Genomic DNA, 17,231 nt, shown 5'->3' on the forward strand with positions numbered 1-17,231 from the left:
TAAGAACATGCCTTGTCAACAATTGAGGGCCTTCTGGGATTTAGAAACTGTTCTGCCTTAGGCTTCCCTAGACATGGCAGTGACCTGTAGTGAGAATGTGTGCTTATTGCTTTCTCCATAAGCTTAAGAATATTTTAAATTAAACCAGTACAGTTATGAAATGTTCAAAACAAAATACAGACTTATAATAGAGCTGATGTTAACCAAATTGAACAGCAAATGCAGTCAGAACCCTTGTAAAGCAGACTTGTCAAACCAATCACTCAATAGGGAAGACAAAAATATCCTTGAAGTTTGAAATATATTTTTTTATTTTGAATTAGTAAAAAGCAGTGCCATTTCCTTATTATACCCAGGAGCAATTTATCTTCGTTGTGTTGTGCCAGATTTCCTCTTGCCAGAAAATAGATGTTTGGGCTTAAGGTCAAAGACATGTCTGTCTGCTTCACCTTTCTTACCCAACCGATTCATTTTCCTTTGAGCTTTCTTCATCATGGTTTTAGTTTTCTTCACCATCTATGTAAAAGTAAAATATTGTTCAACTTCCATGCTTATAAAAAACAAAAAATACTGCATCGTTATCTACTAACATTCGCAGACTAAATAGAAGGAAGACGAATATTTAAAGTCACAAATGAGAACAGATATATACAAAGTATCCTAGTTATTCACTCTTCTCTAAAGCTGGGCTTGAAGCAGCTAAAAATTGAATGAGGCAACTCAATTACAAAATATAAAGCGATTGCGTCCTCTGAAATAACAGGCATGTCTTTGCAACATCTGAACATGTATGCACATGCTAAGCTCTGAAGTCAAAGATCTTACTGCTTATTTCACACCTTGTATATGAATCAAAGCCAATTATACCTCATTTCTTAATCTTTTCTGCCTGTGATCTGACGGTAATGCTTCCTACAGGTGAACAGGAATATGTGTCCCATTACACCCATAAAAGAGAGGCTGGGATACACTTAGGACCCAGTCTATACCTAGTAACAACAACTGCTGGTGCTTGATCAGCTAAAGATTACATTTCAGCCACTAAATGCAATCTTGTACATATTTAGTCACAAAAAATCTGTTATATTCAATGGGACTTAGTTTATTGTGCAAAAGTGAAAAATGTGTAACCTTCAAGTTCAGCTTAACAACTCCCAGAACTCTTCACCAGTGCCTATGCTGCCTAGGGCTACTGGGAGTTATAGTATAGCATCAAGACAACCATAATTCCCATCCCTGCTGCAGATTTTATCGCCTCAGGTTGTCAGTCACTGCCATAAGGCTTTACCATTATGTTCCTTAGAGCAGGACAATACTCTGCCTAAACTCTGCTATTAGTCCCCAACTCAAGTAGAGCAACTGAGTAATTGATTTAGTTGGTTCAATGTAGTTGGGACTAGCCAACAAAATCCCAATCATTATGAATAGCAGAGAATCAAATAGAATTTTTCTTCTCTCAAGAAATCAGGAAACATCCTGAAGATGTAATACAAAAATCACAGAAATTTTCAAAACTCAAATTCCATTTTCTCTAGTGAATGTTTTAGTACAATTATTCAAATTAAAGCCACAGTTTAGCATAGGAATAAGCAATCTATGGCCTCCCAACAAACAATGTTTCTCCCTTTGTACCGTGACATGAACACGAATTTTTTACAGATTGCTATTTCCCAAATATTACTAGCAGTGATTGAGAGGTCTGAAGAGATGGTTACTTTCACTTAGTTCAGAAAAAACTGGGGCATGCATGTGCTCACATTTGTATGTCCATGTACCCCAAAGCTAGTATAAACATGTAGATTTTCAGGGTTAGAAAGATCGTTCAGTCCTACATTAGAACAGCAGTTAACACATTTTTTGAAAATAATTCTCACACTGCAATAACACATCCCAGCTTCTGCTTAATTACAATAGCACAAGATGCCTATTTGTAATTCCAAATGAAATCTTACTAGTGTAAATAAACTGAAACAAACCTTTGCATCTCGAAGACCAGATACATCTCGAGGCGTACGGGATGAGCTGCGACTTCGTGTTAAAGATGTTGGTGTCACAGATTCTTCTCGTTTGCGCTTACGGGTAACACTCCGAGATCTGCTTGACTCGGTGACATAATGTGCCTAAATATCGAGACAGCCCAATGAGATGTCTGCATCTTCTAAATTATATGCTCAGCAGATCAGACACAATTGCCAAGGCAGTTATTCTGACTTTTGATAGAAAAAGCAAGACATTATAATGACAAACTCTACTGTCCCTTAAACAACCAGGATTTCATTTAAATGTAAGATGAGCCATGCTAGATGAGAAAGGCAGATATCACCTAGCTTCTTGTTTCACAGTTGTCATTCTGAGATGAAAAGCAATAGCTCTAGGCTCTGGCCTCTGTAGTTTGTATTCAGCGGCATGGCAGTTCTAATCCAGGGATTAGTGTACAGAAATTATCAACTGGTAGACTTATCCTCCCATTAATTGATATGGTTTACCTCTGTAAAGCTATTTGACAATTTCACAATTTACCTTTTGGCTGCCCACTGTTTGGAACGACTCCACACTTTAGTGTTGTGGGAAGCAGGAAAACATCTCCCTAATCTCTATGTCATAAATAATGCTCCACATCTTTATTATAGCTACCCTTAGTGATTTTTTCCTAACTAAATAGCTTCCTTCTTATCCAAGTATTAATCTATTCCCTTGACATGGCTCTATTTCCAACTGCAGAAAATGGAAGCAGGACAATAAAAATGAGAAATAGTAAAAGCACTGCTTATAGAAATCAAAACCTGAAAAGTAGTAAGAAAAAGAATTGGAACTTACATCATTTTTGCCAGTCATGTCTAGCCCAAGATCAGTCATCTCTTTCTCCAATGCCTTGCGTTGAACCTGAAGCCACAAAGAATTCGTTATATTTCTAATAATGAACTAGATTTTAAAAATAAATAAATAAATGGCAACTGGAAAAAGTTGGGAAGTAGCCCAGTAAGAAAATCCTACATCGACAATTATATCTCTCCACCCCTGACCATTGCCCTATTCCATCCTGTGATTTTGCATAGGCCAAACTGCAGGTAACCTTATATTGAGTGGGAATCATGTCCTTCCAGATGTTTTTATGCCATTCCCAGCATTCCTCACCATTATGTTGAATGGGGATGTTGGGAATTACAGTCATACAGACATGACAAGGCCATAATTCCCATGCTGACTGATATGTTTGAAAACATTTAAAAATCTTCCTAGGAGGCACCTATTCTTTTCATTTTATTTATGTATTTATACCCCGCCCTTCCCACCCCAGAGGGGGACTCAGAGGAGTTTACAAGTTCATTCTGACTCATTAGCAGGCCTATCATTGCCTCTGGACATAATTTTTTTCCTCTTTGGTTTATCTGGCATTCCTCACCATGGCAACATAAATAACTGAATATGTAAACCTGAGCAGTACTTAATCCCTCAACCAGAATCATGTCTCAACAGAGTAAGTTAAACTTGCCTTTCTAGCTGTTCTAGGCATCTTGGGCCCTTGTGTATCTTTCTCTTTGGACTCCAGGATCTTCAGTTTCTTTTTCTCTCGAATCTGTTGGGCCAGCTCTCTAATTTCTTTCATTTCCTCATCTTCACTTTCTGAATCGTTGTCGTATTCTCCAGCTGCTTGCCTTAGCTCCTCTTCCTTCTCCAGCTCTTCCAGTTTCTTTGAAGAGTTAAAACATAATGCATTAGAATCTTTTAAGACAATGTGCATTCTTAACCGTTTCTTCACCATATATACTTTCACTATGGCCTTTGAGCAAGTTCATACTCATCAGACTGATTCCCCTATTATAGTTCTCACATCTCGAGCCAAATAGAGGCATAAGCAGAATCCTTGATAATGAAGAAAGGAACAGCAAGATTTTCAACCGACTGGCTTTTTGCTATCCTTGGTAATAAATGGCGTGGTAAGTACTCATGCCCTCAACAGAGAACAAGTAAGAAATGCACAGATTGAAAACTTACAAATGATAAACCTAATGACATGCAGCAAAGCATAAAAGCATACAGTAGCGCTTACCTTCATGATATCTGGATCAATATAGTCAGCAATGTTATGACCTTGCCATACTTCAGGTATTACATCATATTTTTCAGATGGATTCATTAGATCCCAATATTCTAGAACAAAAAAGCACCAAAAGGCAAATATACTATTACTCTGTGCTGATCTAAAGATCTTCCAGTTTACAAATGAGCAACCAGAACATGGGAGAAACTATTTACACCCTATAATAAAATACAGCAAATTGATGACACTGGCAAGTGGTCATCAATTTGCTGTATCTGATATAGGTTGGTAGCCATCCCTGAACCACAGGATGCATTGAAATACTACAAAAGAAAGGAGTGGGGATTGTTTTATTATGACCCAATACTCCCCATTTAAAAAGACTAAGGCCCCTTCTACACTGCAATATAATCCAGATTATTAAAGCAGGTACTCCACATTATCTGCTTTGAACTGGAATATATGAGTCTACACTGCCATATAATCCAGTTCAAAGCAGATAATATGGATTTTGTGTGGCAATGCCTAAGGAAACAGATTTTATGCACACTAACAGAGTTCTCTATTGAACTTGTAAACCTAAGAATTCCGATCTTAGGATGCTTTTCATGTTTCAACACAGATGCCTACCTGCAATTAGGAAACCATTCTCAATTAACATTTAGAAGGGAATATTAACATAGCTCAACAGAAGAACATCAAAGATTACAGATACAATCTGAAGTTTTCAATGAGTTGCAGATTTCTGCTGCTGCTGCCAGAAAAAGAAAGCAAACAGTGCAATCCTATATATGTCTACTTAGATATAGTTCAATAAGACTTCTTCCCAGGCCAGTATGCATATGATTTGCAGCCTAACTCCAGTTAAGCTTCTAAATGTTAAGATTACTGTTGCCACTTACTCTTAAGATCCAAAATATAGTCCTCGCCCATTTCCATTTCAATATCTTTCTCCTGCAAACAAACACACATAATTAATAAAGGCCTTCCTTATATATTGTTCACAAGAACTTTGCTATTATTCCCCTAAGAGATATACTTACCAATTTCTTTTTAGGCACATCAACTTCCATACGTTTTTTGCGCATCAAGGCACCCTCTGGTATACAAGGAGGTCTTTCCTAAGATTTAAGAATGAGAACAGATTATGCTCAAGAAACCACATTCTGCTTTTTGTCCTAACACAGAACAAGCAATGGCCAGGCAGCATAGCATTTATCATAATGTGAAAAGAGAATGAATTCATTACATTGCATACACAATAAAGAGATTATAATGGGCAGCAAATCATAAACCAACCTTGCTGTCTCTTTTGGTTGGAACAGCTAAATGAAGCCTGTTCAGTATATCGTTCACCTTGTTTCCTTTCATTTTGGTATCAACACGATGGGCCAACAATCTGTCGCAAGCCTGGAAAAGACACAAAATCTTTAATTTAAAACATGCTGATAAAACACATGAATAAAGGCCCTGCACATTTTTTTTATGGGAGGAAAAACTCAGTCAAGGAAGCCACAGCTCTGAGTTACATTCATATTTCAGGGAAAGAAGTGGAAATATAAAGTGTGGGGTAAGATTCCTTTCCCGAGGAGTGATTGGGCTTTGTATACATTTCAGGGAAACAAAAGGGGGAGTTTAAAAGGAAGGTGTGGAAATATGGACTGTCCTCCAAAAGTGACTAATACTGGATTATTGTGCAAACAGGGCAATAGTTAAAATCCTTAATAGCAACGACCCCTGAAGGACACATCAAAAGAGGTGCCTTGCAGCTTGCTGCACCATAGGTTTGGAAGCTTATATTAATTTGTCATCATCTCCTCATGTGGGCTGATTAACAGCCACATGACTCTAGCAAGTTAAAACCTGCCTCAAATGAGCAGGTAGGGAAGAACAGAATATGAGACAAACAATGGGACAATTGTCAGAGACTGGCTAGTAAAAACAAAACAAAACATGTAGGTCAGGAACTTGTATTACTTTTTCCTAATGCCTAGCAGCAGAGGTTTATTAGAATTACAGTATAGGGAACTATCAGCAGAGTCCACAGTTATGTATTCAACTTGTACCTCGCTTTCCTGCCAAAACATGGTACTTGAACTTACATTATGTTATCTTTGTAGAGATTAGATATAACACTTATCAAATAAGCATGGGAAACAGTCTTCATGTATCTAAATGAAGGACTGGTTAGGTATTATACAATTGTCCGAGACTGAGCGTTGCATATCATGTCCAAAAACCCTCTCTCCTCATTAAGTTCAAACAAAATGAACACTTACTTCTGTTTTGACTTGAATAACCCCTTCTTCTGTGAGGGTGCTTGTCTCTATTACAGGGAATCCATCTGCTTCTAAATCAGCAAACATTTTCTAAAACGTGACAGACAAACAAAAACAAATTCAACCCATAAATACAATTCCTACAAAAAAATTTAAATTATTTTCATAGAATGGAAATGACGAATATTCCATTAGAATGGTTGGGAGCCAATATGAAATAAACAATAACATACAGACCATGACAAAAGCTCCTTATATGCTCTGTTGTGTATTAGTATTTGCAAATTTATTAAAAAATGTTGTAGTATTATGTGAAAAAGTTGAAATGTAGTGTATTCAGCCCAAAATAGACTGCTTACTATTCTACAATTTGCTCAAAACATGAAACATGCATGCCATAGACTGATACTGTAACTGCTTAAAGAAGCAGATTTTCTGCAGGACCAAATATGAGAAATGAGAGAAGTCACAAATAAAGATAAAACTTCAAGTTAGTGTGTGGAAGCTGACCGGAGCCCATGCTCAGATTGTAGCTGGGAATGAATCTATTCTGCAATCAGACAGTATTACATGCAAAATAGAAATAGTTTATCTCTTGTTTTAATATGTTCTACTATGCCTCAAACTGCAGGAAGAGGCAGGTGACATGATGATTATTACTATTATTATTATTATTATGTTCCTGTGCAAACGTCCTACCTGCTTTTCCTCAGAAAGCTCGGAAATCCTCTTCACATCACATTTATTTGCCACAATTATTAGAGGCTAAAGATGGAGAGAAAGAAAACAAATACGGAACTAAGCATCTAGATCAGAATTTAAATCAAATTAAAATTATTCAGCTGAAATAGTAAAATCCTCACTCACTTTATTGGCAAAGAGTGGCTTAATGTTCCCAAAGAGTTCAAGTTGCTCTTCCAAACTGTGCCCACACTGTTCAGATATGTCCATGACAAACAGCACAGCAGAACGAAGATGGGCAAGGGCTGTTATTGCCTGCATCTCAATGGTGTTTCTTTCTTCCAGGGGATGATCCAAAATACCAGGGGTATCTACTACCTGCAATGAAGACAGGAGGAATTAAAGTCTTCTGAACTCACATACATTGCTAAATCATGAATTATATATGGGCATGGCCCGGGAAAATATATAGTGCTACCTGCAAGGACATTTACACTGAAGCTTTTAACCCATACTTAGTAACAGGACTGCTAAAATAAATGTATACAGTATTAATCATGTCCAAAATACAACAAAAGGTTGGTTTCTTGCTCCTACAACAAGATACAATAGTATTGATTGTTCCTATTCTGAATTTAATGGAACTTACTTCCTAATAACTGTGCAAAGCATAAGACTGCCAATATCCAGCATATATGTTCAGTTAGAGTAATTGAAGCAAGTAAACCGATCTCTATAACTCTTCATAATATAACAAATGACTCTAAGGCACTGGGCTCACAAAGCAGGAAGGCACTATTGTTTCAGTGAAAGATTTAATGCATCTTTAAAGCCAATGGTACAAAAAGGATGCATGAAACTAGAGGATAAGGCTATGAAGCTGTAGTAACGGTACAGCTATCTAAACTGATTTCTTGGAGTATTAACTCCTAGCCCAAAAGCTTCAAATAGTCAAATGTTTCCTATACTATTGTACAACGTTTAATTGTTTCTCCACATCCCTCAAGCCTGGAAACCTTATAACTACTCATATGTCTAGACTCCTCTTGCTGCTGCTATTTGTACAGTTAATTTAGAGGAATAATGGATAACTCAAGTAGCAGGCAACTGAGAATAGTGGTCGGTTGATTCTGAGAGATATCAATTAATTAGATTTTCCATCGAAACAGTGGTAGGTCTGACCAGCCAAAATGGAAAAGTCATGCCTGTATGAAAGCCCCATTGCAGTAGGAGTCCCAACTGGCCACTGGGCTTTGGCAACTACAACCTGGGAAATTACCTTTTAGGATAGCGATCCCATGATCTCCATTGGTTGAGAGGTGCTAGCCATGCTAACTGGGGAAATAATGGCAGTAGCAGCCCAAGGAAGTAAATTTTCCAAGATTTGATTGAAAATGGGAGTGCGGTCAAAATTATAACTGAATTTCTAATCTTTGCATAAGTGAGGCACAGTGTCTCCAGAGCTAACTGCATTACCCAGCATACAGTATATAGATTTCCAATGTGCAGTGAACTAGTCCAGATTATAAAATGCAATCCCATGTACTGTTGTGAAAAAATAAGATTATTCTGAATAAATTGCTTGAGTGAAAGACCTTACCTGCCAACGCAGATATTTGTAATCCATGTGTCCCACAAAAAGAGATTTTGTGGTGAAGGCATATGGTTGCACTTCTACATCTGCTCTTGTCACCTTAAAAACAAAAACCTCTTGGTTACAATGTCTCTATTTTGAAAATCGCTTTTTCAAAAGACATATTACAACTTAAATGACAAGTGTTTCAGAACCGGTGTGATTTAAACATACTTATTTTATGGGACAATGGGCAGAAAAAAAGGCAAGAAAAATGCTTTCTTTTTGCTTTGCTTTTTTTACAAAGACAAAAATATAAAAGAGAAACTAAATATATATCTTAGCATCTCTTTAGCAGCCGAAATATTTAAAATATCTATTCTCACATTAAAATTTCAAACTAGTCTCAATTCAACTGAGACTGTTATCATAAACATATTTAGGAGGACATAACTGCCACTAAAGTCAGTAGGATTTACCTACTTTATACATGTTTAGGGTTTGCACTGTAATTTAAACAAATCCACACACCTTATTTATAAAGCTGGATTTTCCAACATTTGGGTATCCGCACAAGAGAAGAGTCCTTGTATTAGGGTCAATGGTTGGCAATCGGGATAGATGTTGACGCACTGGAAGAAAACATTTTTTAAGAGAACATTTAGAAAAGGAAACAAACAGAGCTGCAGTAAACCTTTTGTGCAGTACTGGTCATTTAGCAATTATGTAAATAATAACAACAACGATGCAGCTAATTTTGTAACACTGATCCATAGCAATCCTTAGTCAAAAGTCTACTCTTTTTCATTGGTTGTCTGATTTATGTATCAACATTTTCTCATTTAAAATAACTGTATGCATTCTGATTACAATGTTCCAACATTTTACACTGTAATTTACTGCTGATTTTTTCAGGGAGTGGAAGTATTCTACATGGGATTAAGTATTTTGACACTCCTTACTTCCGTCCTTTTAAAATCTAGCTTCCAACTTTCTTTATTTAAGAACAAACTCTGGAGAAAATTTGAGATGTTGTGGATCTCTCACAGTGTTGCAATTCCCTTCATTGTGAATGAGCAGTGAGTTTGCTGAAGAGATGACTGAAAAGTTGAAAGAGAAAAGGACTACAACAGAGTTTTGTGTGGCCTACAAACAAATGTTCCTATTACAATGCTTCTGATATAAGTGACTCTACCATTAGAATACACACCACATTTCTTCTAGAGTTAATTTTCTAATGTCAGGGTGATGCAGTTGTTGGTATCAAAGGGATAAACTTTCTCTCAGCCAAACCAACCATACTGTTGTGAAAATGAAATGGAGAAAGGCCTCATATATCAGTCCAAATTTTTTGAAAGGCAGAATAATAGTAACAACAGTAACTCTTCTGCTGCTACATCTGATGTACTCCACCTTGTTCTAAGTATTCCAGGCTCTGTTTCTGTCTTTTGATTATCGTACACATCCGTCCCAATGCTGCGCGCTTCAGCTGTTTGCATCGATAAAGCGAATCGCCATATTTCATAAGCCGCACATAATCTTTGGCAACACTGCATTACAGAAACAGAGATCAAATTTATTATCAGTACTAAAAAAAACATGAAGCTTGTTACTCTTTCCCATCCACAAATATATGAGCTCAGAGATGAGGTTTTGGCAGGGGAAGAGAAAGGGATACGTTCTGAAGAAAATGCAGATCTTCTATGAATCAATTCCTTAATACCTCCCAGCAGAAGATCTTATAAAATTTTCAGCACAATGTACATGAATACTAGTCTAGTTGTGATGGCCCAAGAATACAGTAGTACAAATGGGCACCATGGGTTTGACGCCTGGTGTTATGTAATGGTAAGATACTCCTCACCAACCAAACCAATTAAAAAGTGGTGGATGTGCTTATGGGCTGAATGATCACACTCAGACACCACCACCACCATCCCTGAAAAAAACACAACCCCTTGTATGATTTTTAAATTAGCGCCATGCCTCAACAGGATTACAAACAAGGATGCTATCTATAAATGGATGAAGCATTTGAACAAAAATTGCAGTCTTACTTGTCAATCAGATTTTTAGCAATATTAATTTGTCCCAAAGCCAGCTTATAATGATCTTTGTCATAAAGAACGTTCATCAAATCAGCATAAAATGGATGGATGTCCTGGGGGGAAAACAAATATATATTTAGTGTTTTATCCAGATAAATAAAATATAAAATGTTTGTAAAATAATCTTGGGTATAAATCCTCCCCAGCAAAAGTCTCAGGTGTTTGACCATTACTGGGTAATACGGTCAGGACTGAAAGAGTTGTAAAACTAGTTCTGTGAGTCTCAGGGGGAACCAGAGTTGTTTTTTTCCAATTGGATCCCAACTGTTCTATAGTAGGGGGAAATTCAAAAAGCACATTGTAATATGGCATGAGCATTAGCTCTTCAGTGAATTAGAGTTAAATATATTCACTAGGTTAACATAAGGCTCCTGTTAGACCTAAAGCAGCTGTCTTATTCCCAGCTATGCTTATGGCAACTGTTTCATAGCACCCAGCAAAACTGGTAAATACTTTCCATATTAATGAAGTAAAACAAAGAAACACTTCTCTCTAACTTTTAAGTCTTTTATCTCAATGTAATACTGTTTTGGAGCAAAAGCCACGATCAGAAAGAAGAATGGTTAAGATCCATGGTCTGTATTCCTCTCTCCCTAAGCAGACTTTTCTCCTGCTGTCCTTGCACCTGTTGACCAGGGCATACTGTTATCCTGTGCCATTTTATTAATAGGAACTTGATCATCTGCTTTTTTGGAATCTGTGCAGGGTCCTGGAACCAAACTTCCACAGATACCAAGGGCTCACTGTATATTTCAGGACTAAAAAGCCCCAAGTTATTCAGAGTATACAAGCCTGCACTTAAATAACACTTTGTGGTACACTGACAACCATAAAACAAACTTACATCTAGCTTTGGGAAATCCATTATGATCTGGGTGAGTCTGTCATGGTAATTTTGTTGGGTGTATTTTACTTTCCTCATGTAGAAATGACGAATGCGGTGAATTTGGTAATGTTTATGGATAACCGTAGGCGTTTTTCGCTGTGTCTTGGACAACGTAAGGTCTATGAAGTCCTGCAATTGAAAAACAAACAGCAATCAACAATTAAGAATAAACAATATTTTCAGATAAGGGATGCTCAACTTATAATGAGTTGCCCAGTCCCTCTAAGTTAGTGGTTCTCGACCTGTGGGTCCCCAGGTGTTTTGGGATGAAGAAAAGTACTCATTATTGATGATGATGATGAGGTTATCGTTGTCTTAAAATCCTTTGGAGTGCCTTCCACTGCCACTGTGCAGTTACTGAACCATGCGCAGATGCAGTAGGTTAGGACACTCTCAATAGCACAGTGGTAGAAAGTCACCAGTAGTTTTTCATTCAGTTGTTGGTTCCTTAGGAGTCTCATATAGTACAGTCTCTGTTGGGCCCTCTTAACCAATACTGCCGTGTGGGTGCCCCAAGTCAGATCCTCCTTAACAACCAGGAAACTAAAACTGTGCACCCGCTTCACTTGGTCTCTATTTATAACCAAGGGCTGGATTTCTGGTCTGTTCTTTCTTTAGTCCACTATAAGCTCGATTTTATTGATATTAAGAACCAGATTATTGTCCCTGAATCCACCTCATCCTGATAGACAGGCTCAACCCTTCAGAGATAAGCTCCACCAAAGTTGTATCATCTGAGAATTAGGTGATGATATTGCTATGGTGGACAAGGGTACAATCATGTATGTACAAACTGTAAAGCAAAAGACTCAACACACGACATACCTGTGACATCCCAGTGTTGAGAGTGAGAGCTGATGTGGTATGGTGAACTAATCTAACCCTCTGGGAATTCCAGACAAAAAGTCCATAATCCAGAAACAGATTGACAATGACAGTCCAAGATCTATAAATTTAGACGCCAGTCTATGTGGGAGGTTGAAATTTGCTTCTGGAACCATACATCCCAGGCGTATGGTCATGTTTCAGAAGCAAATTACTTCATCCCTGAAAAATGAACATGATTATATCTTGACAGTTAAACATGCCTTTTCTGAAGATGACTGGCTTTGGGTTGCTGTGCATTTTCCAGGCTGTATGGCCATAATCCAGAAGCATTCTCTCCTGACGTTTCGCCCACATTTATGGAAGGCATCCTCAGAGGTTGTCAGGCCAAAACTGTAGACAGTGCACCTACCCTGTCCACTTTCAGCAAAGACTTAAAAACGTGGATGTTCCCGTGCGCTTTTCAGTAAGTAGTCCCACCAGATACTCAGCCCATTTACAATTTTTATCAGATGCCACACTTTTTCACTGTTCCTCACCTTTAGGCTTAATGTTTTATTGAAATTGCTCCCCGCTCCTATTCCGATCGTCCTTATGCCTCTCAGGAGCCCTATTCAGAGTTCTACACAATTTTACCCTCTGAATGTTCAGTTATTATTACTGCTCCAGTTTTAAATTGTTGTTGACGTTGTTTTATGTTCTTTTATGTATTTATACTGTTTTAATTTTATGATGTGTTTTAACTGATGTTGTTTAGGCTTGTTTCCATGTGAGCCGCCCCGAGTCCCTTCCAGGAGATGGAGGTGGAATACAAAAATAAAGTTATTAACATTACTAGAAGTATTTTTTTTCCTAATTTTTATTTTTAAAACACAAAAAATACCATACACATACAAAACATTTACAATTCCCACCACCAACACGAGGATTGTTTTCATTTACATATTCATTTCTTGAGACAAACTTTATATCTTTATCTTTATACATTTCCATTCTATATACTATATAACATTTGTATCTTATTTCTTATGGCTTGATTGATTCATGATATAGTTCTTTACCCTTGTCCATCTTCCTTCCATTTCTCTCGTTCTATTTTCATTAGTTTTTACAACATTTAATTTCACATTCATAATTTCAAATTCCATTTGTTCCACCATATATTGGTACCATTTGTTTACTGTCCATTTTGATTTATCTTTCCACCCTAATACTATTACTGCTTGTGCACATTCAATTATTGCTTCTTTTATTTCCCTTTTATTTCCCGTTTCCTCTTTTCCCTAATACCGCTATTTCCTTTGTTGTCACCCACTCACTTCCTAGTATTTGATTTGACTCATTTTGTATAGTCTGCCAAAAATGTTGTACATATTCACATTCCCACATCATATGATTTTATCATGATGTATTGTATGTGTTTTTATAACTTGTTTTATTGTTGTTTGATTTGTTTTACTGCTTGTTTTTATATTGTCATGACCGGGCTTGGCCCCATGTAAGCCGCCCCAAGTCCCTTTGGGGAGATGGGGCGGGGTATAAGAATAAAATTATTATTATTATTATTATTATTACAGTAGAGTCTCACTTATCCAACACTCGCTTATCCAACGTTCTGGATTATCCAACGCATTTTTGTAGTCAATGTTTTCAATATATCGTGATATTTTGGTGCTAAATTCATAAATACAGTAATTACTACATAGCATTACTGTGTATTGAACTACTTTTTCTGCCAAATTTGTTGTCTAACACGATGTTCTGGTGCTTCATTTGTAAAATCATAACCTAATTTGATATTTAATAGGCTTTTCCTTAATGCCTCCTTATTATCCAACATATTCGCTTATCCAACATTCTGCCGGCTCATTTATGTTGGATAAGTGAGACTCTACTGTATTATTATTATTATATGCATAAACCGCCCAATAATATTATTAGAGGTAAACTGAAGTTTTGGGAGAAATAAAAATGAACGGAACCTATTGTTAGTACAGTAGTCTCTCACTTATCCAACACTAGCTTATCCAACGTTCTGGATTATCCAACGCATTTTTGTAGTCAATATTTTCAATACATCGTGATATTTGGTGCTAAATTTGTAAATACAGTAATTACTACATAGCATTACTGCGTATTGAACTACTTTTTCTGTCAAATTTGTTGTCTAACATGATGTTTTGGTGCTTAATTTGTAAAATCATAACCTAATTTGATGTGTGATAGGCTTTTCCTTAATGCCTCCTTATTATCCAACATATTCGCTTATCCAACGTTCAGACGGCCCGTTTATGTTGGAGAAGTGAGACTCTACTGTACTTCTGAAAAGGGGGTTAAGGCGACGCTGCCTATGCAATGCACAACCTCTGAGGATGCCTGCCACAGATGTGGGCGAAATGTCAGGAGAATGCTTCTGGAACATAGCCCCACAGCCCGGAAAATGCACAGCAAAGTTATATTTTATTTTATGTATTAATATTATTATAAAACATCTGGGCACCCACAAGTTGAGAACCACAGTATTAGACATTCCTTCCCAAATGCAAAAGCACGGGCAGGTCTGTTGTAAGGAAGAAGCACCACCTATTGGACTTCTGCCTGAGAGTTAAAAGGCGCCTCGAGGTGAAAGGCCTGCTCACAGAGGGACACGTGGTTTCTGCCCACGTCGCGCACCAGCCAGCCCGGTTGCCACGGAGGCGGCGCAGGCGCACTCTTAGGAACCGGGCCCAAGCGGGGAGCTGCCTCTCTGCTTACCTTGGCGGACGGGACCACCATGATCTTCTTGAAGTTGTAGAGCGCCATGGCTGCGGCCTCCTCGCCTCACTGCCTGCCCGGCACGAAAAGACAGAGCGGCGCCTGGAGGAGGGACTTCCGGGTTCCCCCACCTCTCGCGAGAAACAACCAGACCGCGAGAAAAGGAATGTTCACCGGCTTCTCCCTGTCAACATAGACTTACGATTCTAATAGAGTCACATCCTCTTTCAACACAACTTCCTTCCGAGTTGCAATCACATACTTCTCTGTTTGCTTCCCCCAAATGGAGGAAAGATTCCCTTTCAGGCAAAAAAGAAAAAAAAAAGAGCAGCATTGTCTATCTCACAGCGCCACCTGCTGTCCAGGAGGATGAAAGCGCACATTCCTTTCCCAGCTCCCATGGTACAGCGGAGTCTAACTTATCCAAGAATCGCTTATCCAAGGTTCTGGATTATCCAATTATTATTAGCGACGTTTATATCCCGCCCTTCTCACCCCGAAGGGGACTCAGGGCGGTTTATAAGTACAGTAGAGTCTCACTTATCCAACATTCGCTTATCCAACGTTCTGGATTATCCAACGCATTTTTGTAGTCAATGTTTTCAATACATTGTGATATTTTGGTGCTAAATTCGTAAATACAGTATTTACTACATAACATTACCGCATATTGAACTAGTTTTTCTGTCAAATTTGTTGTATAACATGATGTTTTGGTGCTTAATTTGTAAAATCATAACCTATTTTGAGGTTTAATAGGCTTTTCCTTAATCCCTCCTTATTATCCACTATATTCGCTTATCCAACGTTCTGCTGGCCCATTTACGTTGGATAAGCGAGACTCTACTGTATATATACATACAATATATTATATTATACGACTATATTGCAATATTATTAGTAATATTGCATGTAATATAAATATGCAATTATAATAGTGAATTATTATTATTACATTGTATTACATCATAATATTGTTATTAATATTACATGTATATACAATATATTATAATATTAGTATAGTATAATATTATTATATATTATTATATCATTAAATTGATACAGGAGATATGGTGGAAAGATGCATTTTTGTAGTCAATGTTTTCAAAATATCGTGATTTTTGGTGTTAAATTCGTAAATACAGTAATTACAACATAACATTACTGTGTATCGAACTACTTTTTCTGTCAAATTGTTGTATAACATGATGTTTTGTGCTTAATTTGTAAAATCATAACCTAATTTGATGTTTAATAGGCTTTTCCTTAATCTCTCCTTATTATCCAAGATATTCGCTTATCCAAGGTTCTGCCGGCCCGTTTAGCTTGGATAAGTGAGACTCTATTGGGTTTCTGTGAGTTTTCCGGGCTGTCTGGCCATGTTCCAGAAGCATTCTTTCCTGACGTTTCACCCACATCTATGGCAGGCATCCTCAGAGGTTGTGAGATATATTGGAAACTAGGCGATGGAGGTTTATATATCTGTGGAAGGTCCAGGGTGGGAGAAAGAACTCTATACTGCTTAAAGCAAGTGTATGTTGCAATTGACCACCTTGATTAGCATTGAGAGGCCTTGCATCTTCAAAGCCTGGCTGATTCCTGCCTGGGGGAACCCTTTGTTGGGAGGTGTTAGCTGACCATGATTGTTTCATGTCTGGAACTCTCCTGTTGTCAGAGTGTTGTTCTTCCTTTACTTTAGTTTTTTTTAATACTGGTAACTATGAACATGAACAAAATCACAGATGGTAGCAATCTCCACGAGGGAAGCTTGAAGTGGCATGTTTATTTGTTTGTTTATTTACTTATTTATTTGCAGTATTTATATCCCGCCCTTCTCACCTCAAAGAGGACTCAGGGCAGATCACAGTGTACATATACATGGCAAACATTCAATGCCATTAGACATATGGCATAGAGACAAAGACACAGAGGCTATTTAAACGTGGGCCGTGACAACTCATTGAGGCCCTTGGCAACTCGTTGAGGCCCTCCGCCCCTAGGAAACCACAGCTCCTGCGGATACTGAGTCTCCATTTTATATGGGGAGGGATTATTGATGTTTGACAACAGTATCCCCTTTGGA

General features: G+C 37.6%; 1 protein-coding gene across 1 annotated transcript; it reads right to left on the reverse strand.

Moving 5' to 3' along the window:
* Positions 1 to 287: 287 nt before the first annotated feature.
* Positions 288 to 15,295, reverse strand: gtpbp4 (GTP binding protein 4). Its single transcript, XM_003221937.4, has 17 exons — positions 15,149 to 15,295; positions 11,528 to 11,698; positions 10,633 to 10,736; positions 9,989 to 10,125; positions 9,107 to 9,207; positions 8,603 to 8,695; positions 7,189 to 7,380; positions 7,021 to 7,086; positions 6,322 to 6,411; positions 5,342 to 5,452; positions 5,086 to 5,163; positions 4,945 to 4,996; positions 4,052 to 4,152; positions 3,494 to 3,691; positions 2,818 to 2,883; positions 1,977 to 2,120; positions 288 to 516 (listed from the first exon to the last, which is right to left on the reverse strand). The coding sequence occupies exons 1-17, from the start codon at positions 15,194 to 15,196 to the stop codon at positions 364 to 366; spliced, it is 1,905 nt and encodes a 634-aa protein (XP_003221985.1). The 5' UTR covers positions 15,197 to 15,295; the 3' UTR covers positions 288 to 363.
* Positions 15,296 to 17,231: the final 1,936 nt, after the last annotated feature.

The sequence above is a fragment of the Anolis carolinensis genome, chromosome 6 (assembly GCF_035594765.1).
Source record: "Anolis carolinensis isolate JA03-04 chromosome 6, rAnoCar3.1.pri, whole genome shotgun sequence".
Classification (NCBI taxonomy): Eukaryota; Metazoa; Chordata; class Lepidosauria; order Squamata; family Dactyloidae; genus Anolis; species Anolis carolinensis.